The following is a 25,748-nucleotide window of genomic DNA, read 5'->3' as shown; positions in this document are numbered from 1 at the left end:
CCAAAGGTTCCGACACCTCTAGAGTACTATTTCGAGACATTCACAGGCGATCATTGTATCATGTGTGACGGATCGGCAGTATTCCGCTGTGCTCACTGCAAATGTATCTTCTGTTTGGACCATTGTCTCATCGAACAATTGCACGTACAATGTTGACGAGCATGTACAAATGATGCGAAGGCTAATCCCTGTAGCCGGAATTTTCTTTTTGTAAAGCGAGTGGCCTAACTATATTAGAATTGTCTGGTTTTTCATGGCCAGTGTTGCCAACTTTGGAACTCGTTTTTCTTTTCGACTCTAGGTACGACGGTTTCCTGCATAGTTCGTGCTTTCTTGTTTTGTTCATTCTAATATGCACATATCGTGATCAAATGTGGCGCATTATGGCCAACTTCGTCTTTTCCGTATTTTTCGTACTTCTGTTTTTCTATTTTCTTTTGTTATATTGTACCACTGATTATACACGTCATATCTTATGTTCTGCATTATAGGTTGACACTGAATATTGCACTTACTTCATATAGTGCTCTTTGCAAAACATGTACTTTTCATTGCAGTTGGCAACACTGTTAACCTCACTGGTGGCCTTCATTTGTTCCCTATTATGGCAAGTCTCTTTCTATTCATCACTTGTCAGCATTGTATTTTGCCGTGCCCTCCTTTTTTGTGGAATTTTCACTTTTCATCCCTTGTCCAACCTTGCTGTTTCTCGAACTTCCACCCCTTATATTTCTTGAACTTATTGCTATGGGCAGCTAATTTTTTGGGAATGAACATCTCTGTTACAGCTCTTTCAATTGGCATAGGTTACATCTTTCCCTGCAACTATCATTTTCGGAAGGTTCCCTTGTCAGAATTTTTTAAATAATAAAAAATAAAATTTTCAACAAAAAATTAAATATTCAAGCCCTGGTAACGTTGTTGCTATTCATTCGAAACAAGTCATACTATGACCATGGTATCCAACATTAAAGTACTTTCGATGTGTATTATCCTGTGCATCTCCGTTATGTTGTATTAACGTTAAAAGCTTCCGAACTTTGGATGTTTGTGATACTATAACATCCTTAGTTTGCAATACTGAATAATGAAAGTGCCACTTTAAGATTACATTTGAAACTTTAATTTCAAATATGTAATAATCTGACGTTATGCCATTTGAAAAAATATAACTTTATGTTGGGTTTGCAACACTGTTTGTTGAGTCATTCTTTTTAATACATACAAAGATGTCCTCCTTCTTATAGTTGCTTCGTGCAAAGTTTCGCTTTTCTCTCTATTTTGGTTTGTCCGTTATAGCAGATGATCAAGATAAATTGTCCATTCCGTAGACGTGGCAATGATCATGGAGTTAGAAACATGGAACAAACGCCACTCACAAGCTTTTGCACAACTGAACACAAACAAAAGCGGGGTATTTGCTGAACCATGCGTAGTTTTTGAAATCCAGCACGAAACATATCAAAACATTTAAACTTTTTCGGGCTACGACCATCGTCACGCGCGTGCTTTCTTCGCGTTTTTACCATGTCCTCACTTTTTTCTCCATGTAATATCAGTCATGATTTTTTTTTTTTTGCAATAGTTTATTCACATTCAGAATTACTTTGCAATTTTTAGCACTTTGCCCTCCTGAGATATTACACCCCAAACATGGCATCAAAATCTCAAACTTCAACTTTCGGACCCCCAGAAATTTATGGTGCCAGTCGTATCATGGGTATGAATATTTCTGCATACTCTTTACATGGAATAGTATTCAGCACAAAACTTATGACCCCCACTTTATGCCATTCCAAATTACAGCCCCTTTAAAAGTGTAATTTTCTGTACTTTTTCTACTGATTTCATGTATTGGTTTGCAACCATGCATATTTATTTAGAAGCAAGAATATATTCTCCGTGTATCTCAGTCTCTCCTCTGAACATTCGTTTTTGTTTGGTGTTCGTTTGATACGTACGTCCTCAGCAACTGTAGTTTTCGTAAACGCGTCCAAATGCAAAAAAATGCACTCCAACGACAACAAAGATGGCCGCCATTCAGGAATACTTGTACAGTCACTACTGTACAGTGACTTCCACTTAATAAATGGAAGTTGGAGCCATAATAAATAATGCCTTTAGTCTCTATTTATTCATGTTCGTGACTGTACATACGACAACGTGAATGGTGTTATTGACCTTCTCATACATAAGGTTCGTCACACTCAAAGGTTCATAATTTTCGGAGATGGTCGAGGAACCACCTCTGGACCACTTCGTATGGATTGACCCATTGGGAATTGTGCTGTAGAATTCTGTGCTGGTGTGTGAGTATGATCAGGACACAGTGAGAATAGTGTAGTCTTTAGAGCAACACGAGTTTATCGTTAAAATTTTTGGATAATGGAATCTGTTGTTGGTATGCAAAGAATATTTAGAAGCAAATTTGTCTCACGTTCTACCCCAGGCAGAAGCATAATATTGTCGCTAGCGAATAAATTGGAAAAAGCAGGATTGGTTCTGAGTGGAACGGGGAAACATTGGACCCCAAAAGCTGGTGTTGTGGAAATCAATTATCGACTCCTTAGGCCGCCCAAGAAGTATCTCAGTCATTTGTCGCAAAAAAACCTGCTATAGCTATTCAACATGTGATTTATGGGTGTTGCCACTAACACTTAATTTGTATTCTCACTAACACTTAAATCTCCCATCCTTCTTTGATCATTTGCCACAAACCGCATGAAAATCGGACATCAGTTAGAAATTCTAGACGCAAATGAAATCCGTGAGTTTTAAAAAAATCACTCTGTGATTCTAGTCTTAGAGAAACCTTATAAATTTTTATTTTTTGACAATTCCCAAAGTTGAGGGGTGGGCCAGTGCATCCTTCACAAAATTTGAGAGATGTATGTCAATGTACTCATGTCTTATAAGAGGAAATGGAATTCTGTACTCATCCATATAACCATATTATGTGATAAAGCCTCATCAAAGAGGATAAATCAGATAAAAAAAAAAAAACTTTTCAAATTTCAATTTTTGGCATTTTTTTTTACCTATAAAAGAGTACGGGATGGATTAACTAATCTTATGAGGTAAGAACTGTGGTCCTATACTACCAAATCAAATTTTTAGCGTTGGGAATTTCCAGAATTGAAGAAGAAGCCATACGCATCCCGCTCAAAATTTTAAGAAGTGGACCATCATACTCATTAACATAATTTAAAGGGCGTAGTACTATGAACTCCTGGACAATGACCCTTCGACCAGGAATCATGGTTCCTGAGGAAGGACCAGGGACACAAAATCATGCAAGGAGGGTTACGTATTACGTCACTCAAAAAATAGCCTCGCTGCTGAAAGAGACGATAAACCCTCATCCATCTATCCATCCATTTTTATGCTGCCTTGACACAGGAATAGAAGAAAACATTCCGTAATTCAAATACCAACCAATGTGTGCATTACGTTTTTAGATATGATACAAACAATCTTTATGCTTTAAAATTCAGCCTCTAGCTATCTAATTTCGTTTTTTACAATGTGTCCGAATATTCGAGGTTGATATTTTAGATACACAAGAAGGATGACTAGCTAACAATGGCCAAGAATATATCCAATACGTAGCAGTAGATGAAAAATTTAAAAATAATTTGAACAGATAGGTTGTTCCAGTCTTGATCCTTGCTCGGAATATTCTTTGCAAAATTACTAACATATAATTTTATACTCTGACAACACTGTTTTGCCAGCCTACATAATTTTGTACTTGAAGTTAGGAACGTCCTCTTCAGAGCAACTTCAATAGAAAATAATCACTTCTTCTAATATACAGATCAAGGCTGTACAATACATAAGTCTCCAGCAAATCAGTTACTTATATAGCTAGCTATTGCAGCCTTTATTTCAACAGTATTTGTTTGATTTTAGTATTTGACGGTATTTCGCCTGCGTATGACGTTTCCTACTGTTCTCCAACAAAGTTTCTTCCAAAGAGGAAAACCACACGAAAAGATGTTAGAGTTCATAAGATTCACATTAACATGATGTGTGTGAATTCTATATGCTAATCATTCGACTAGCCGATATTAATATTAGTGATTTTCTCATTGCTCTCTTTTCTTGGCCTGATTCTTTGATGATTATTTATATTCTATTGTTTGAATGATTGAAATATTTTAATATGAGAAATGTGTGTGTTTTTTTGGAAACTATTCCATTTGGAATGTTCTTTAAAAGAAAGTTGAAAGATGGTTTAATATTCGAAGAACACAGTTGAGTGAGTGTATGTAATGCTTGTATTTGTGATTATGATAGTCCTTTCTGGAACTACTTTCATCAATAACCATTATTTTTCTCATGTACTTTATAATCTATGGATCAAAACTGTAGCAAAAATTATCCTCAAAAAAACTTTTAAAGTTTGCTACATTGGTACACTCCGTATCAAAAAAATTGCGTCAGCTAACGCTGTGCAGCTACGCCACCCAATATACACCTTCTTATCCCATAATCGTGTATACTAAAGAGACCCCCTCTCTCTCCTTCTTTCTTCTCTCCCATACTAAAATTAGCTAACAACATCAACGCAATTCTAATTTCAAACTACACATGTATTAGTATCGATAAAATGAAATAAAAAAAACGAGACGAAACAAGATTCATAAGTTAATTTAGGGAGAAAATGAAACACACACAATGAAAAATTAAAACCAATTGATATATATTACACAGAGGTTCAGAAATGAGGCAGAGAGAGAGAGAGAGAGAGAGAGAAGGAGAAGAAAAAGAAAAGGGAGAACAGATAAAAATGTGGAATTTTAAACAGTAAGAAAAGAACCTAACAATATAAAGTTCCGTTACCAGAAATCCAACAGTAATATAGAAATAACGTTTGTTTATATATATTTAATCAGGACTATTTGAATATATAGAGGATGTTTGAAACATTCATTAAGTCAATTTAAAAAAGGATAATATACTTAATTTCCAGTAGAACTGTAGACCTCACAGACACAACGAACATAATGTCAACGGTTTAACACATGCTTTGTGTCCGCGTGATTCGGTTGTAAATTCGGTAGTGTTCATTGGACGTATTGTTGCAAATTACATTCTAATAAACCCAGTAGGTAGCGTAGGTCATATCTTCCATTCCAGACTGCTAATGCAAACTGAACAAAAAAACAAGAAAGAAACGAAAAAAAGAAAGAAAGAGAGATAAAATTGAATGTATGCTATTTCACTGCTAAATTTTTATCAGAAATATCCTATATTAAAATTCCAAACCATGTCATAATGAAAAGTTACAAATGTTAAAATGGAAAATTGGATGTTCTTTACAGTTGTAGCAGACCTTGCATGTTTCAAATTTCAACGTGAATAAATCACATTGAATTATAGGATGGAAACAAATTTGTGTCGAACTAGTATAAATAAAATTTTGTTTCCAAATAACCAAACAGATTGCCATTTTCTAGTCTTTTCCGAAGATTTATCTTTTCCGAACATCCAGCATCCCTTTCATCTCTTGCGAATATAACGTTGTAATTTACACAGCTAGAATGAACACGCTAGAGTTCAAACGGATCATAGTGTCAGTCGGATGATGTTGGTTTGCTTATGGACTACCATTGGGTAGAGGATTCAAACCAGTAGTGACCCGGTAATTCGACTGACACTCGGTAACCCAGATGATAAAAAAGATATTTTGCTTATTCCCTTGCGTTTAAACAGTATTTCTTTCAGAGATGGCCAGGACTGGAGATGTTATGCCCAGAGCAGGAAAAACTCGAAGCTGAAATTGTCAGTTAATTACATTCTCCAGACCAGGTCAATCGATCTCCTGCTCCGTTTTAACTTTGGAACATGCACACGCACATGAAGTGTGTGTGTATAAGAGAGTGAGAGGGGTGAAGTGAAAGATGCAACGACAGGATAGGGAAACGTCAAAAAAGAAAGAGAGAGAGACGAATTTAAATATGAAACATACTTATCATTACAGTGTATGATGAAGAACGCACACACTGTTTATTCGAATTCTCACAAGTGATGCTTTGTAAGTTCTCCAACAGAAGATAAATCTCTGTTTGCAGCCATTATTTTATGCGAAAAAGTTATACTACATGGCGGGGAATCGAACCGAGATTTTCCGCTTGGAAGTCTGGTACTATACCATTACACCACCGATTGCTTTATCCAAACTTTGTCGAACAAATGCTGTAATATTTCATTCTGAGAACGATAACACGAAAAGTGATTACTGCAGATCAATGAAGTGTTTCGAATGTTCTGGTAAATCCTTTGCCCTTTCCCAACCAACATTCGTAAATCGTCTCTATCATGATAAAGGTGTTTGCTTCCACATTATTAAGCATTGCACGTCTAATATGAGAAATCGATTCCTCACTATCACTTTGTAAAAATGCAACTTGGGCGTGAACATAATTTGAACCTATGCTGGACAGCTTTATTAATTGTAACTCCATTACGTTGCCGCTACAATATCATGCCACCGGAAACTTGAACCCAAATATTACTTACTTTAGCCTTGATCTTTGGAACGATCAAGCTTCTTCCTGTAAGGTTATTTGCACCTAAGTGCACTACGAAACTCATTTATTTGACAACCTAGAGAGAAATTAGTGCCCACTAATAAAGGAAACAATATACAATCCACGAAAAAATACAGAAATAAAAATAAATTTAGCAGTAAAATAGCACACATTCAATTTTATCTCTCTTTCTTTCTTTTTTTCGTTTCTTTCTTGTTTTTTTGTTCAGTTTGCATTAGCAGTCTGGAATGGAAGATATGACTTACGCTACCTACTGGGTTTATTAGAATGTAATTTGCATCAGTACGTCCAATGAACACTACCGAATTTACAACCGAACCTCGCGGAAGCAAAGCATGTGTTAAACTTTTGACATTATCTTAGATGTGTGTGAGATCTACAGTTCTACTGGAAACTGAGTATGCTATTCTTTATGAAATTGACTTAATGAATGTTTCAAGCATCCTCTATATATTCTAACAGTCCTGAAAACAATATATAAAAAGAAGCGTTATTTCTATATTACTGTTGGATTTCTGGTAACAGAACTTTATATTGTTAGGTTCTTTTCTTACTAAGTTTAAAATTCCACATTTTTATCTGTTCTCCCTTTTCTTTTTCTTCTTCTCTCGCCTTCTCTCTCCCTCTCTCTGCCTCATTTCTGAACCTCTGTGTAATATATATCAATTGGTTTCAATTTTTCATTGTGTGTGTTTCAGTTTCTCCCTAAATCAACTTATGAATCTTGTTTCGTCTCAATTTTGTTATTTCATTTTATCGATACTAATACATGTGTAGTTTGAAATTAGAATTGCGTTGATGTTGTTAGCTAATTTTAGTATGGGAGAGAAGAAAGGTAGAGAGAGAGGGGGTCTCTTTACCATACACGATTATGGGATAAGAAGGTGTATATTGGGTGGCGCAGCTGCACAGCGTTAGCTGTCGCAATTTTTTTGATGTGGGATGTACATATTGGACATATATATTTTTTGTACATTATTTAGTCATTATATGTATGTAACATACCGAGTAGACAACACTGCATTACTTACAGCATGATGATAATGATTTTGATAATCTTTGTAGCATGTATAATGCTACTAGTATTTCTTAAGTATTGTTCAATAAATTTGAAGTTATTTCAATTTATCTTTAAATTTTACAATTTTCTGGGTTCATATTTCTCAAATTTTCTTAGATCATAGCTTCATCATTTATGAGTATTAACAGCTACAACTTCTGATTATATTATATCTTCGGACGGGCTCATCTAAATCTATTTCAGAATATTAAAACACATTTTATATTTGAGACATATTCACGGTGAGTTGAGTTAAGATGGAGCAGTTGTTTGAAATGTCTGTGCTGGTTTGAAACATCAGATCTGTATAGGGCGTATTTCCTCATTGATAAGATTGATAGATGGGATGAGAATTAGGGTAAATGCAAATTAGCATTTCGTCTAAAATAAAAGATGTGATTTTTATCCGTAAATGATAGCTGATAAATTGTCAGACGAAATGGGATGACACTATTTTTTCTCTCTCTTTTAATCTTTTTGCTACATCATAATAAAATTAATTGTCTCTTTGGCAATAAATCTTTCATTTTGACTGTACTTCGTGGCTCTTCATATTTGGAACTTTTGGAGACTATTCTTTTAGCTCTAGATTGATGTAGTAATCTTCGTTTTGTACTAAGTTGCTTAGGGAATTTTCAGTTAATGAGGGATATAGGTACACTGTTTACATCTTAACTTTTTCAGTAATTTTGTTGACTTGCAATTTAATTTCTTCTCTGGCATTCGATAGTCTACAATGTAGAGTGGGAAGAAAACAGCTATTGTTTCACAGTAGTTTCAGGAAGAACCTTGCATTGCAGAAAATATGTTAATGGTGTCTGACAGCAGTTTCTTTTCTGTGTTTTTCAGTTTATAACTCAATATACGAGTTTTCGCTGTTATCACTTACAATTTACTTACTATTATCTGTACAACTGCTATTGATTTATATAGATTCTTGGATTATTTTTGGGATGTTTTGTTTTAAAGTAACATATCTTCTTTGTATTTCGTACCATATAGTTTGTTTGTTTCAGTTTGTTCCCAAAGTTATTTTTATTTGTAGTAGTATAATATTAACTGTATCGAAAAATCTTAAGGGTAACTATTTTAATCTGTAGTAATCCCTGTTTATTCATTCTAACAATTTTCGCTTTTTTTCAGAAGAAGGAGAAATTTTCGTTTATGGTTTGGAGTGAACTTTCTCTTTTCTCTCTCCAAGTTCTAAATTAAGTTACATTACTTTTTAAAAAACTTTTCTGTTGTTTTGTCTTTCTTTTTTCTTTGTTTTATGGGCTTATTAAAATACCTGTATCGCATTTATTTCATAGTTGTTTAAGGTAAGACATTTATATGTTAGTTATCATATTTATATCATAGTTCCCAAAGTTACTTGTTTATCTATTTGTAAACATTCATAACATTATATTCGATATGGGTGGTTTAAGTTTAATCCCAAAGTTTGAGCTATATCTGAAGGTACGAGTATTCTTCTATTTGTAGCTTATTTCTATACTTGGATTTTTCTTTTCCTTTCCCTAATATGTTTCTGTTATTTTGTTCTGAATTTTATTATATTTCGTATTCTCTAGCTTTGAATGCTAAGGCCAGGAATTATTTCAATAACTTTATGTTTTCGTTTGTTTGATATTAAGCATAGTGCTCAATTGTTTATAAAGTAATGGTTTAATGAAGTTGAGTGAGATGATTCTGCTTAGAGAAATTTATGTTCTGGAATAGGTTTGAGAATATATGAGTAAATATAATGGAATGTTCTCGATTCGGTACATTTAATGGTATGTCACATTTTCTAATTTTTAAGTAAGCTGGGAAAGAAAGTTCAATCTATATAGTTTTACATAGTTCAGTCCCTACCCTTCCACCTAAGAATTCAATTTCATCGAGGTGCTTACTACGAGAGAGAGAGAGAGAGAGAGAGAGAGAGAGAGAGAAAGAAATAAAGAAATAAATAGATTATTCATTAGGTTGAATGGTTCTTCGTGAAATAGATTTCGAAAACGTAGTTCTGTTTGGCATTGGCCTTTTAGAACCAGCAGTGTAAACGGGCTTAGTATAACGCATAATAGCCGAAAGTGTGTAATGGTCAAAAACTCGATAGCTTAAATCTCACAATCTCCTATATCGACGTTCACTAGTGCACTTGTTAAAATGTTTCAGTTGCATACACTGCAATCTAAACATTAAAAGAAAAAGCAAAATGGTTGGATACTGGCCAATGTGTATCTAGTATTCGCCCACTTGAGATGATGGGGCTGCCTACTTTAAAACTGGATCGAAGATTGCTTTTTTGTTATTCCTCTCTGTTGGTAATACTATCATACGTAAAAGTATGAAATTCTGATGCAATAACAAAAATTATTTCCAGTAGTCAGTTACCGCTCGGCCAAATACTGGGAAACTGACTTTAACCTTAGAACGTACAACGTCCTTCCGGCAGGACGTAACGTCATAAAAGTCCTACCATGTTTATCTATAAATTAGAGTACTTTGAGTATGTCTAGCAGGACAGAAAGTTCTTCCGTGGAAAGAGCATGAACTCTAGTTTTAGCGCAACAAAGAATCATGTTGGTACTACTGTTAATTCAATAATGGCGAGATGTTTTCTAAAGGTGATCGTACGTGTGTTTATGCTCCTTTTTTGATCCACCAAACACCAATCATGTGTGGAGTAGAGCGAATTTCGGTGGTAACTCAGAAACACTAAACCTACTCTTATATTTTAAAATGCGTACTGCTGGAAGGTTTCCGTTCTTCCGGAAAGACAAACTCATATTCTTTCCATTGAGGAGGTGCGTCCTGATGGCAGGACAAAGGCTTGTACGTTCTAACATTAAAATGCAATGCAGTAATTACTCCACAATATCTTTTCCTGCATGTTTAAAAAAAAAAAAAAAAACCTTCACACATGCACTAAAATAATAATAATTCATTAACGTTAAAAGCAAACTTTTATATGAAGCGAAATGCGGCTCTTAATTATTTTTAGTAGCAGGGGGCTATATGCACTTTACTATGCTGTTTAACCGAATTTTCGGGTTAACCGTGTCACTAAACAAACTTTAAAAATGTATTTATTTGTGCGCGTCTTTTATTTAAAAACATCGAGTACTGTCTTTATTTTGATCTAACAGTTATTTATTAAAGATAAAGTTCTTTTCGTTACGATGGGTTGACTTAATCTACTCTCCTATCCCCGTTTATTTTTAGCACCTGCACTGTACTGTAAAGGTCAACAGACAATGCCAGTTGAGATTTGTATACAGTATACAATACTGGATATCAAAAAGTTTTATTCTGGTTTAACAGAATTTTCGTTTAACCGAAGCACCAATCGCCTCCATCAAATTCGGTTAAACGGGGCTCTATTTGTAACAGATCAATGCTCGTCAAATGAGAATCGATGACTAATAAAAACTAAATATTCTATAAATATCACACGAATGAAATTAACTTATGTTTCGGAGGTAAACCAGGTCATTTGGAGTCCCGAACAAATTGTGGGGATGCAGATAATGTAAATCCGATACTGTCCTAGATAAATCGGTATGTTTCGGATCCCCAATTAGAGAAAAACTTTGAAGATAACTACAGAAACTCTGTTTTAGATTTTTTAATAGTAATTCCTTTGGGATTAAGCTACAATTTCCTATTCAATATTCTTTTGTGTTCTATGGCTCACTTCTGGAAAACGGCTGACCACTGGTGCATCTATCCCATTCTTTTCATATTTCTGCAAGCAATTGAGAGTTTCTTTCGAAGTACAGTATATTATCTTGTTTGTATAGTAAGGTACAGGTATGTAATATAGTTTCATTATTCTTTGGAATAAGGGTTCAACGGCACCCTAGCAAAATATCTTGGTTACACCAGTCCATAGAGGTGAGGTTCGTTCACAACTATGTACTATTGTTTAGTTTGTATAGTCAGCGACAAAAAGTTTTTTCCTTTGCCAAACTTCATTTTGGGAAGAACGGTACGGGTGGAAAGTACAGAAAATTACATACTTTTATAGTTTACTGAAAACTGTACTCAAATTGTCCTTCCATTTTGAAGTTACTTACGAAACTAATTTCATCAAACGGAAAGAACTTTTGTCGCTGACTGTACACGATGGATGATTAGAAATGAACGGAACGTTTTGTGTTTACTTCGTTACCAACGAAGGTCTTTGCCAGGAAGTATTTAGGTCGACTAAAAATTATGGTTGATAATGTGCACTCGATTCTTAAGGCGAAACAAGGTTTCGAGCGGAATACTGGTTATTTTTTCTGATAAAGCCGAGATAACAATCCACTTGCCTACAACTGTAAATAATTACAAAAAAGAACGCCAAACAGTGGACATTACTTTGAATATATATATATATATATATATATATTTGTACTTCACATAAAACAGTTAGTGTTATTTTATATAGTTCAACAAATCTATCTCAAAATACTATACACTATACAAAATGAAGCAAGTATTAAAACAGATACGTACTATGTGCGATTTCTTTTTCGAGGATAAATTTGGACACACTCTGGCTTACTATATTGCAATATAATTTTCGAGAATATTTAAACTGTTTCGAAAGTGCAGTATTGCATTCACTTTTTTCTTGTGAGGTACCATATCCTAATTATCTTGTAATCTCAGAATTTTAGAAAATATCTCAATATCAGAAGAAAAACCTAATGGTTGCAGTGGTGCCAGATCAGTCAGTTGGAAAAGCAGGAGATTCGAAGATAAAAAAGGAGAATAAATCAGTAGACATATACATTGCTGGCGTTTGAATGGAAATCCGGGGGGGGCAATAAAATTTGCCATTATTAGGGGAAGTGTAGTCAAAACAAGCAGTCCAGAATTCATTTCCGATAAACTACGTTGAACAAATGGAAGGGAAAAGTTTCGATTTATATTATTATTTGATACACACGTGTGTAGAGATGCAAGGGCTCGAAAAAAAAACAGCTTTTTTGAAAAAAAACTCGGATTTTTCTGCTTCGCTTTTTTGCTTGGGAAATTTTGAGCTTTTTTCAAAATTTTGCTTTAAATTGATAAAGCAGACTTTGTTTCGCTTCTCTACAGCACAAAAACTCTTTTAATTAGTGGTTGATGTAGGTAATAATATAAAACCTAAATTAAATCATGAATTTCGAAAATATTGTTTTTTTTTAATTCTTAACATATTTACATTATTAATTCCTAAGGATTAACCAATAGATGTAATAATTTTTTCTACCTCTTATACACAAAAGTAAGTACTTTTATTTTTTAAAAAAATGATACACAAATTACTAGCAAAATTGTATGTAGTATTTTTACTTCAAAATATTACAACCCTCTTTTTGAAACAAAATAAAATAAAACATGAGAGAAATACATTTATATAATAACCTTGGTTTCGGGTGGTTCTACATATTCTTGAAACTTTTAAGTTTTAACTTTCATATACATTGTATGATATTTAGAACAAATTTTTCATTCATTGATCACATATGTAATAATCTGTTACCACCTATCAGGTGCTTCGGATCTGCAAAATCGGTAAAATTCAGAATTCTATAATGCACTGACTGTTCCTTAAGCTTGTTTAGAATCGGGCAAGTACCGAATTTTCTGTTCATGGATCACATGCGTAATAGACCGTTCATCTGATCGTGTGGTTTCCAAGGCTTATAACCACCATCACGCTTTACCCAATCCTGAAAGGTTCTGAATTTTTAACAAGAATTCAACTTTTTTTAAAAAAAAACTATGGAATACATTTAAAAAGAGTGGAAAGAATCAATCACTGTTTCAATTCACAAGAAAGGCGACAAAACTTATTGTAATAATTAGCGAGGCATTTCTCTTAACATTATATTAACAAGATTGGTTCCATACACAGATGAAATTATTGGAGATTATCAGTGCGGATTTAGGGAAATCGATCAACTATCGACCAGATATTTACTATTCGATAAATACTTGAAAAGAAACGGAATGCATTACCCAGTACATCAGCTGTTTATTGATTTTAAAAAGGTTTACGACTCGAATAGGAGGGAAGTATTGTACAGCGGGGGACACTTCTAAATGGTACACCTTAGCCGTAAATCTCTATATGGCTGTACCATTTAGAAGTGTCCCCCGCTGTACAATTCTTACAGAATTCGGAATACCGAAAAAGCTAGTTAGATTAATTAAAATGTGTTAAATGAATACCAGAGTAAAGTACGAGTAGAAAAATTATTGTCCATGAGTTTCAACGTCGAAAATGGTCTGAAACAAGGACATGCGTTATCGGCATTATTATTCAGCATTGTTCCGGAGTACGCTATAAGGAAGATTAAAGATAGCAACCAGGCCCTAGAGCTGAATTGTATTCACCAGGTTACGGCGTATGCTGATGATGTAAATGTAATAGGGGATGATAGGAGAACAATAGAAAGAAATGCATAGGCCTTACTGAACGCTTGCAGCGACATTGGTTTAGAAGTAAATGCAGAGAAAACTAAATACATGGAAGTTCACCGGGATCCTAATACGGCAAATTGTGGATCCGTTAAAATATCAAATAATACTTTCGACAATGTGGGTACTTTCAAATATCTAGGATCAATATTATCAGACCAAAATCATATCCACAAAGAAATGAAATGTCGACTGAAATCAGGAAATTCGTGTTATTATTCAGTTCAAAATATTTTGTCGTCGCGAATTCTGTCGAGGAATTTAAAGCTTAAAATATATAAAGCGATAATCACGTCTGTTGTTCTGTATGGTTGTGAAACATGGTCGATTGCGATGAGGGAAGAACGGAGACTGAAAGTATTTGAAAATAAAATCCTGAGACGAATATTCGGACCCAAGAGGAACGGGCATGAGGGGAAACTTCATAACGAAGAACTGCATAATTTATACGGTTTACCAAACATCGTTACGGTCATTAAGTCTAGGAGGCTCAGGTGGGCAGGTCATGCAGCCAGGATGGAAGAAGGTAGGAACGCTTTCAAAGTTTTAACTGGAAACGTCCAATCCGAAAACGTCCATTAGGAAGACTTAGACGCAGATGGGAGGACAATATTAAAATGGATCTCGCAGAAATAGGAATACAAAGTAAAAACTGGATCCAGTTGGCTAAGGATTGAAGTCAGTGGAGAGCTTTTGTGAACGCGGCATTAAACTTTCGGATTCCGTAGGCCATAGAGAGAGAGAATATATTTAAGTTAAGCACAACTGCACAACAACCATGAGGGAGTGGTTAGCTTTTGCGCTTCTATCGGGAAGTCCGGGATTCAACCCCGCATTCGACCATTTTGACAAAAAGTTTTTCTTAATTGTATCTGTTAATGTAGAGATAATGCGTGTACTGTGAATTCTGGCCGACTTCGTTTCTTATCGTTTTTAAATCGTTGTTTTTACTAATTACCAGCAGTGACAGATTTGTGAAGGGTGTTAGGGTGGGGATGTCTTACAGATTGACGCCTGTACCCCGAAATTACGGAATTTAAAACAATCGAAATATCTGTTATGCCTTTTCTCATAAACTTCAAGCTCTCCTCAAATAAAAATTAGGTATTTTTAGAAAAACTAAACATTAATATGGAAAAACCATCCCAAAATACTTTTCTAAATTCGCTACTGATTATCATTATAAAATGGTCTTCAAGGTTGTATCCGGAAGATTATTAAAGAATATAAACAAAAGGAAATATTAGTTATTCCTATACTTATAAACTTCAAGCTCCTCCCAAATAAAAATTAGGAAATTTTAGAAAAACCAAACATTAAGCAGAGAAACACCTCCCAAAATACTTTTCTGAATACGCCACTGACTATTTTCATACAACTGTATTCAAGGTTGTGTCCGGAAGATTACTGCTAAATCATTGCACAGCTACAGTATAACAAAAATGTGGAAGTACCCTGACAGATTATACTGACAAACTTACGCTCTGACGGATATATTGAAAAACATAGGTTTAACTTATGTGCTAGAAGCTAGAGTAGGTCTACTAATCTCTTAGAAATGAAACACGGATGAAACACGGAAGAAAAAAGTCGATAACTCAGAAGTTAAAATAAAGTTAAATATCCTCTACAACTGCCCTCAAATACTACGTACTGTATGTTTTCTTTAATTCATAAAGCATGTGCTCCATTCACCATGATGGTGAATTCCAGAGCGAAATATGGTATTTAGGTCATGAAATCTTATTTAACTTTAGAGTATATTACAAGAAAGCTATTCAAATAGAAAAATCATGAAAATGAAAAGAGTCAAAATTTCCAAAATTCTCGTTTTTTCCCAAAAAGCCGGCTTTTTATGTACAAAAAAACCATCGATTCACAAAAAGCCGGCTTTTTTGCATCTCTACACGTGTGTGAAGTAAAACGTAGTGAAAGAGCAAAGTGGAGTGGGAAAATGTTTTTCATGCACGTAGCGATAACGTAGCTATATGGTACAGTCACACGTGATCGTGGCGTAAGACGATTTCTTGCTGACGATCGTGGAGAAATGATCTAACCCACTCTTCCAACCAAGTCCCAATCTAAACAACACTTACTTGTAAAATACAAACCATAATGCATATAGAAGATGACGTACAGTTGTATTCTTTGGATTCATATTATATACAGTAAAGCTCTATAGCTATATGCTCTACAGAGTTTTGTGTATGATAACAGAGAAAATTGTTTTTTTTTTTTTTTTATGTGAGAAAACATCGAAAATTCAATATTAATAATAATATATTTCTTCAACTTCTAGAAGTAAGAAAAAAGCAGGAGATTGATCACTTTTCATTTTCTTTCGCAGTAGAACAGTAGAACGTAGAAAAAACAGGAGACCTCCTGCAAAATCAGTAGATCTGGCAACACTGAATGGTTTTCCTCTATATGGCCGTCTGAAAATGTTACTTTTTACTAATACCACGGATTCTCTGCGCAAGTATATATTTCATGCTTTCGGATATACAGCGCCTACTTGCTTCGACATCGAATGATTTCGATTATCTCAGTGCAATCTATGGGCTACAGATTATTGTCTATTTCTCAACGCTTATACAATAGTGTATTAACGGATACATTCATAAATCGTAACTAAATTGCTGATAATGTTTCTTTTGTATAAACAATGAGCGCAACAGTAATTTCAGAGGGGAGGTCAGCCCCCTTGTCGCTCATGTATACACTGGATAATGGACTTCAATCCTACTTTCTTTACACTGGATTAAAGCGGCAAACTATGGTTTAGCTGCTCCATTGATCATATCCTGGATCCGGATCCGCAGCTGTCTACACATACACACACACATGATATATATATATATATATATATATATATATATATATATATATATATATATATATATATATATGTGTATATTGTACCGAGTGTCCGCAATGGGACTGACGGTTTTTAAGTGCGTGTAGTTTTAATATGGTCAGAGATACAAAAAAAGAAAAAAACATTCATATTGAAGGAAAACTCAAAAAGTTTTGTTCAGCAAATTTTCATACTTGAACACCTACCGGTGACGGTGCTAGTATCACCGATAAACAGAAATAGCGTCAGCAGTCGAAAAGGCGCAATGGGTGTGGTAGTTTCCAGAGACAAAAATGTTGTTCAAGTTCAACGAAACTTTCGACATGTTGACCACAAAGATCCTCCATCACGCATCAGTATCCAGGCGTGGAAGGATCAATTTTTATCAACGAAGAGTGTAGTGAAACAACACAGCGGAGGTAAATCGTGTGTGTCAGAAGAAAATGTTGAAGCAATAAGAGAGCGTTTCTCACGTAGGCCGAGGAAGTCCATTCGCGCATCGAACAGACAATTGGCAATTCCAAAGTCAACAGTGCATGTTGTGGTACACAAACGATTACGTTTGCGCACGTATAAGGTGCAGTTGTTGCAAGAAACTAAGCCCAACGATAAGCCACAGAAAGCATGGAGGGGGAAGTAGAAGATCTGATGCAAAATCTGACGTCAAAATTACAAAATTCAAAATGGCGGATCCAATATGGTGATTACAATTACAAAAAGGCTTCTGGTTTGAAATGCTTTGCAGTTAGGCAAGAACAATCGTAGTTGGCAAGGGTTATTGTGAGAAGGTTGCTGACCGATTTGAAACCCCTTTCTGTACGTATTTTAACAGTGTGCTTCATTAAAGTACATCTCTGCGCCTCCCACTATTAGGGGTGCTTATTTAAAGTGAGTCCTCTCGTCTCTCACTATCTGGGGTGCTTATTGAAAGCGAGGTCCCTCGCTTCTCACTATAGTCCAAAACAACCTCTTTAAATTTGAAAATGCTCTTGTGGAAGCATCAAATTAGGGAAAATTAACAAGTCTTGTGAGATCCTGGTTTCAGGAAGTTTTTCTTCCAGAGTCTAATGCAAAGTCTATTCTGTTATTTGATTCGTGGAGTGATCACAATTTATCAAATTTTGAACCTATTTTAAGAACAAAAGAGTACCTCAAAATAGAAACCCTTCCTGCAGGAACAACTGGTAGGATTCAGCCTCTTGATTTGTTCTTCTTTAGGCCATGGAAAAACTTCTTGAGACATTTTTGTGACATTGTCCTTCTCTATAACATAAATTTACATCTCCGTAATAATATAATAAAGATTCAATCTCTGATTCATAGTCAGTTTTCTTCTGCCAGATTTTGAAAATCTCATTAGGTGTGCGTGGTACAAAAGCGGTTATTTGGAAGAAAAAGCACCTGCATTTGAAAATCCCGTAACATTTTGCTTCAAAGATTCTTCAGCATTTTGTGATTTGTTTACAGTTATTTACGTAATAGGTGTGCGTGGTGTAAACTATGTTTATACATCACACGCATTTTTCATAATTATAACAATTGAGGATGTATGAAGTTCTGACGTAGTGAGAGGCGAGGGGACTCACTTTAAATAAACACATCGACTAGTGAGAGGCGAAAGTTTCACTTTCAATAAACACCCCGAATAGTGAGAGACGAGGGGCTCACTGTAAATAAGCACCTCGGATAGTGAGTGGTGCAGAGACTCACTTTAATCAAGCATCCCGTTAAAGTACGTACAGAAAGGGGTTTCAAATCGGTCAGCAACCTTCTCGCAGTAACCCCTGCTAACTATGTTCTTGCCTAAGTATAAAGCATTTCAAACCAGAAGCCTTTTGTAATTGTAATCATCATATTGGATCCGCCATTTTGAATTTTGTAATTTTGATGTCAGATTCTGAATCAGTTGTTCTAACACCCCCCTGGCATTATGTTTTCTTCTACATTAAATGATTGTTTTCTATCTATGCTTGGAGATTATCCCTAAGTAGTTCGAAGGGCGGTTTCTACTCTTAAACCGGCATCATTGCCGAAATAAAAAAAATACATGTCGATTATTTTTCGATGTTCTACAAGTATGCAAAGTTTCATTCAAATCGGTGAGTGACACTTCCGTAAGTCTCCATGTTAGTCAAATGCGTCTCAGCAGCATAGCCAGTAGCAAATGGTACGATTTTGTCAGAAAAAGAAGAGTTATTTAATAGTTATCCAGATTCATATATGATAATACAGCATTTCTTTTAAAACTACTGTTGCATCTATTCGCAGAACTACGGAGAGAGAAATAATACAAATAATTTTGTGCATTTTTACGTATAGAACTTACTGGTCTGTGTAATCTTCTATATTCATATTAGTAAGTTGCAACCTTACTTGCAGGCGCCAATAAGAGGAAAAGCATGATACAAATTAAGATGGGCAGATTTACCCGGGCTCAAATAGAAGTATATCGCAAATATTTAAATAATGTAGTTATTTATTCAGAAGTAAACGATGAAAGTAAAGGTAAGAATGAATATTAGAATAACAATAAGAAAATAATAAGCTCATTTGTTTTCCGTAAAATTTCTTGCGATACAATTGGCAACATACATTGTTGAGATTTAAAACACTTGTTGGGGCTATCCTTCGGTGGATTACGGTTACTATCCACTGACTTGTGACCTGTGTCAAGTATTCAGCGAATTTTATGGTGCGATTTTGTAGATTTGCAGCAAGAAAAAAAAACAATCAAGAATAATGTATGCGAAAAGCTTATCTATTCTTCTTCTTCTTCTTCTTCTTATTATTATTATTATTATTATTATTATTATTATTATGCCTGTTGGTAGTCGTGAGATCAATGGGAGCTCTTTTACTTACAAAGGAACTCTCGGTGAATAGAAATACAAAAACTACGTAAATCTAATTCTTTGTATTAAAGTACAGTTGTTATTGAGGTCTGCTAGCTTCTTTTTGTTCAATAAGCTGAAGTTCACAAGTGCTGAACAATGCAAAATGATTTCTTACCCAGAACTGCTTTTTATTTCTACTTTAAAATTTCTTTCAAATAGTCAACTGCTGGTATTTCTGTTTTGTTGAAATAAAGCGCAGAAACTTATTTGGTGCTATGCTCGTATCAGAATGTTTTTCTCCACATATCAAACACTCTGGTATAGGACATCTTTCATCACCACTCCACGTAAAACTCATTTTTAGGATTAATCATTGTATTACTTTGCTCGGTGTTTTTGTTGCTACATGAAATTACGAAACAAAAAGGCGTTCCAAATTTAATGAAATCCTTCAATTTAATATCCCACAAATCTGGGAGGAAACGGGAGTACTCTGAGAAAACACACGGATATGATTTTGTTCATCACAAACTTACTTGGCCGGGAATCGAGTAAGGGACCACAGGAACCAGAAAATACCAAAAGTAAGTAAATGATTCCTATTGTGGGATGTGGCCTAGTAGCTTTTTCTTGGGCGAGTATGATTTTGTTGCTTATTTGCATCCCTGTTTTAGATATTGATCAACACCAATATGATCTCTCTATGATGTGCGGTTCCCAAGATATTGCTCCTTAAATCTCTGGAAATCGGCGATTTTTTGGCCAATATCTCGAGAAGATAAGAGTGACACGAAAAATTTAATCACATCCTCTGATAGTTTTCGATGCTCTATCGAATGCAGGGTTCAAAATTGAAAAACTCGCAAATAACAGACAGGCGGACAGACAGACACACAGACATAGAGAATTCAGTAACGAACTTTTTAAGTTCGTTGAAAAATAGTTAAATTTGATATAGTGCTTAAAATGGCGTATTTGTGGGAACTTTTTAAAACTATTTTTTTATTTACTTTTCATCTATAAGATTACAGCAATATAATTTGATAAGTTCTCAAAATTACATAATTTTAAACAGTGTTGCTACACATTCTGTAGATGGATTTTAGCTTTACAAGTTAATTCTTAGCTTATATTGACAATGAAGGCTTCTTCTACAGTAATTTGTGAATCAAATATTAATAAGTTAGTATGTAGAATCGCTCCCCCCCCCCTCTGTGGATAGTATTTTAGTATAAACATATTTCTTTTATAAAATAAGTATATTTTATACTCTTGATAATTTCCACATAAAACTGTATGATGGGGAACGCAACATTGAATTTGGGACTCGTAGCAATGCTCAGGGGCGTAGCCACGAGGGGGGTCCACCGGTTATGTCGGTTAGGCTAGAGACGGTGATGATGAGAGATGAGTGAAATGGTGGAATGAAGAAAGTGGGAGGAAACGGGAGAACCCCGAGAAAACCCACGAGCAGGGTGTTTGTCTACCACAGTCCACACGGCGCGAGTTGGGATCGAACCACTGACCCCAAGCACCAGAGGTGAACGTTCTACCACTGAGCCACCGCGCTTCCCGCACCACATAAGAAATGGTTGGGAATATATAAGAGGAGAAACTTAAATGGTCAACTGTTAATTATCTTCTCTTTCTTTCTTTCTTTCTTTGAATCCTAACCTCTGATGCAAATTTCGTGGCGATGAGGGGGACATGTCCCCTAAATCTTGAAACTGGGGAACTATACCCCCTAATAATCCGATTTGATTTTTTGGGGGGTGTATTTGTGTCCGACTGCCACTAAGGAAAGTGAGATGAAATTTATGTTCCCCTAGAGCAAGCCTTAAATCTGCCCGCCTCCCAATGTTGAAGACAACTCTGCTCCCCTGATCGTTCACAGGGTTGTTTTTCAATTTCATAAATATTTTGAATTTCGCTTTAAAAAAAAAAAAAAATGAGAACGGTTTCACCCGTCCTCCCGATGTGAAGACAGATTTGCGCCGCTGATTCTAATAGTGGTACCACGTCTAGTCCAGTTAGTGAATTTACCTATACTACAACTGAAATACAAATAATTATTATTTGTATTGTCATTTTCTTTGCTTATCGTGTACCTGTGTTGCGGAAACGAAATATACAAAAGTTATTACGTATACATTTTACATGATTATCAAAAACATTAATTACCTTTAAAGTATTCAACCAAAAGTGTTGTTGTAGTGTTTCAATTAAAACTATTAATCAAAAGAATAATGTAAATAAACATACCTCATAATCGTACTTTGTAATATATTTTACGTTGAAATAGCCATTAACAAAAATAGTTCTTCACAAATATATGTTAAAACACAAGAACACTTTCATATTACAAGTTAAACACATTTGTAGAGTTTGACTAAACGAACACAGCGTTCATATCATATTTACTCCAGTGAACGAGTGAGCTCAATGCCTAGTTACAAGCATACTAGCCAGCAATCAGACAGGTCGAGGTAAGCGTGCTGATAACCGGCCGATAGGTTCAAAGACAATTGTGTACGTACATAATTTATACCCTTGGATAGTTTGCATTTCTTTCAAGCATTTTATCACCAGCTATGCATATACAGTATTATCCTTACAATTTTATTTGAATTTACCAGCAGTTTCTAATATTATTGATGTGATATATATAAAATTAGAGTAGAAATGTGAACGGTAACCGAATAGGGTCAGTACGACCCGGTATGGCATATTGATAGTAAAATAAAATGGAAACAATCATACCAGCTGTAATAATAATAATAATAATAATAATAATAATAATAATAATAATAATAATAATAATAATAATAATAATCTCTATTTATATGGCATACCGATGATAATTTATTTCCAATTTTAACAGCGAATGTGAAACAAGACTTACATACAAGACATTACATAGAAGTTCGCTATCGCATTAAACAGTGTTGTTGTTTTCCGTGTGTCTGGTCCCGGATTCAATCTGTGGTTGAGTACTGAGCATCAGATATAAATCCGAATATTGATTAAGATCGTACATACTTTAAGCTATAGCTCCTTTTGAAAATGACAAATTCAAATGGATTGCAGTAATACATTCTATCAACATTATGTAAGTTATTCATAGTAGAGAGAAAGCTGAAATCTAAGTCTTAAAAATTTCCAGCAAATTTTAGAACTTTCGCAATTTTCTTCTTTTTTTTTATGAAACAAATTATCACAACACTCTAATCAAAATGATTTCATAACCTAAAATAAAAAAACAGTTCAGGAACACTGTTTCTTATTAAATTGAATTGTTCAATAATTGAAAACTTCGTACAAGAATTTGTACTATTTTACCAGTGTCATTTTCAAATATTATAACTCAGTTGATTGAGAGTTGTGTTTTTATTGTCACTTCATTTGAAAGCACATTTTTAGTAACATATGGTTAAACAGCGGTTCCCAAACTGCATACGCATTAAATCATTCCGTTTAATTGAGTGTAAGTAATGTGTAATCATTAGAATTGGGCTACAAATTTTAATGGGTAATAAGAAGAATAGATGTAATTGAATGCAATGCCCATCACTACCAATCAAAAAATGAAATGAACTCTTTAAGTTTTACGTCCCACGGTAATGCCGGTTAGGCTAAAGGAGACGGTGATGATGAGAGATGAGTGAAATGGTGGAATGAAGAAAGTGGGAGGAAACGGGAAAATCCCGAGAAAACCCACGAGCACGGTGTTTGTCCTGTTACATACACAGATATTCTTTGAAGAAATGTAAATACTTATGTAAAAGTAAAGGTGTTTCTGCATTTAGGACAAAACAATGAGGGCACATGATGGAAAGATAAGGCTCCACACTTTGTTCTCAATTTCGGCACTTATAGAAAAGGATGCTGTCAGCAAGCTAGGGAGCCTTAATGACCCATTTCACCAGGTATCCCTTTTCGAGGAGCTTAGTAAATTCCATAGCTACATTGGAACAAAAGTAGAACAAGACACAAATTTCCCCCTCAGCAGGGATCGAATCTGGACCTCCTCCTAGTAGGTAAACGTCTTATCGACTATGCCATACAAGATCTGTAATTCTTGGCTACAAAATGCAAATAATATTAACTATTTGCCTATGCAATTATTTGAATTGTTTATAAAATACAATGTTATAAAATAGAAAATCTGTATCTTCAATCTTATTAACTCTATGAAGCCAAAAGCAACCTAAGATTGGCATATCTGATTGGCTACTCTCGTTTACGCAATGAATGTTGCCTCTAAACCCCTTAGGATCTTAGTGGACAGAGCGGGCAGAGTGGGAGGGAGGCGAAACTGCGATGTATGGATTTATGAATTTGTTATATAGGCAGATCCTCTATTTTATAACCTGTTGACGAAATATTTAAACTATTTATTATTTTCGTCTTAAGAGTCTTCATCCCGGCGAAATTAAAATAACCGCTAATTTTACAGTAATTATGTGATATCTTCAAATAGATAAAATATAATTGAAATATGGAACAAGAGCGCCCTAGGCAATATTATTTTGCGTGAGATACCGTTACTACTAGTCACCTAGTGACTTTCCGTTTTCAGCTGTTTAGAAACGCGAAAATAAATGCCGATTTTCAAAATGGCTCGAAATCGAAAGCAAATAAATGAGTCGTGATAACGGTATCTCATGTAAAATAATATTGTCTAGGGCGCTCTTGTTCCACATTTCGATTATATTTTATCTATTTGAAGATATCACATAATTACTGTAAAATTAGGGTATTTTAATTTCGCCGGGATGAAGACTCTTAAGGGAAGAGATATTAAAAATTAGGTCAATTGATAAACAATAGAGTTTCGTTTCACATTGTGAAACTACATAGCTTCCAGCTATGCGAATTCAAAACTGAAACCGGAAGTAGTAAATCTATAACTTCCATTTGCGATAAAGGGAATCTGTTCTTCGGAAGCCGAATTCATATCAAAACCCTTTCTCGATATATCTTACAACTATTTCTATTTGTATATAGAAGTCAATATTGAAGCGAGAAGTTCCACCAGTTTTTACTATTCCGTATAGTTTTTACTTTGCACCAGAATTAAGGAATTTTAATGGAAATCGCATGTAACTTACAAACGTAATGATTTAGAACCAGTAGCGTAGCTAGAATTTTTTCAGGGGAGGGGGGCAATGAAGGGCCCAAAAAATTTTGAGGGGACCATCTCAATGAACGAAAAACTGTATTCACATGAATATATATATATATATATATATATATATATATATATATATATATATATATATATATACAGTGGTGGATCCAGGATATGATCAAGGGGGGGCTATATAATGTGTGTGTGTGTGTGCAGGCGTGTGTTCAAGGTGAATGTTTTCATCTTTGTTCTTCATGATTTTACTCTTTTACAGTGAAATGTAAGAATTTACTACCTCAAACAACTAGGACACATTAACACAATTGATTTCTAATATAAATAAGTAGTTATTTAAGCACGGCATTTAAAATATGTGTGGCTGGTTGATTTAAGTATAAGCAGAGAAATACACTTTTACAGGTAAACAAAACAACTTATAGGTTCATGCTCCTACTTAATAAGAGGATCTTTCCATTCTTGTGGGCAACAGCAAACTTATCAACAACTTCTTCAAGATCTAACGATTTAGCAATTTTCTTCAATATAAAATAATACTAAGTTTTTTAACTTATCAGTCAGTGAATAGCGTATATGTCTTTAATCTTTCCATACATAAGAATGACCTTTCACATGCAGGCCCGTATTTAGGTAAGTACTATTCTGTGCTCGAGCATAGGGCGGCAGAATTTAGAGGACGGTAAAATTTTTAATTTTTTTGAAGATTCACAATAAAGTGACAATTAAAACTAGCAGCCCGCAGAGTTCGGTGCAAGCGCGAGAAAATATGTTAATGTGTTTAATTCACTATAATTACAGTACTTACTAATTAGCAAGCTTATCTTATGATTTTTAAAAAGTCATCCTCTCC

At 34.7% G+C, this 25,748-nt stretch overlaps 1 protein-coding gene across 1 annotated transcript in view; it reads right to left on the bottom strand.

Moving 5' to 3' along the window:
* Positions 1-22,247, bottom strand: part of LOC145693403 (ATP-binding cassette sub-family C member 4-like) — a 242,808-nt gene extending 220,561 nt beyond the window's left edge. Inside the window, exon 1 of the mRNA XM_081769370.1 lies at positions 22,012-22,247. Coding sequence (XP_081625496.1) covers positions 22,012-22,016 — 5 coding nt within the window. The 5' untranslated portion in view covers positions 22,017-22,247. The remainder of the gene's footprint in view (positions 1-22,011) is intronic.
* Positions 22,248-25,748: the final 3,501 nt, after the last annotated feature.

The sequence above is a fragment of the Thermobia domestica genome, chromosome 8, assembly GCF_964235325.1.
Source record: "Thermobia domestica chromosome 8, izTheDome1.hap1.1, whole genome shotgun sequence".
Classification (NCBI taxonomy): domain Eukaryota; kingdom Metazoa; phylum Arthropoda; class Insecta; order Zygentoma; family Lepismatidae; genus Thermobia; species Thermobia domestica.
Note: the sequence above shows the minus strand (reverse complement) of the source record. Positions and strands in the feature narration are given on the sequence as shown.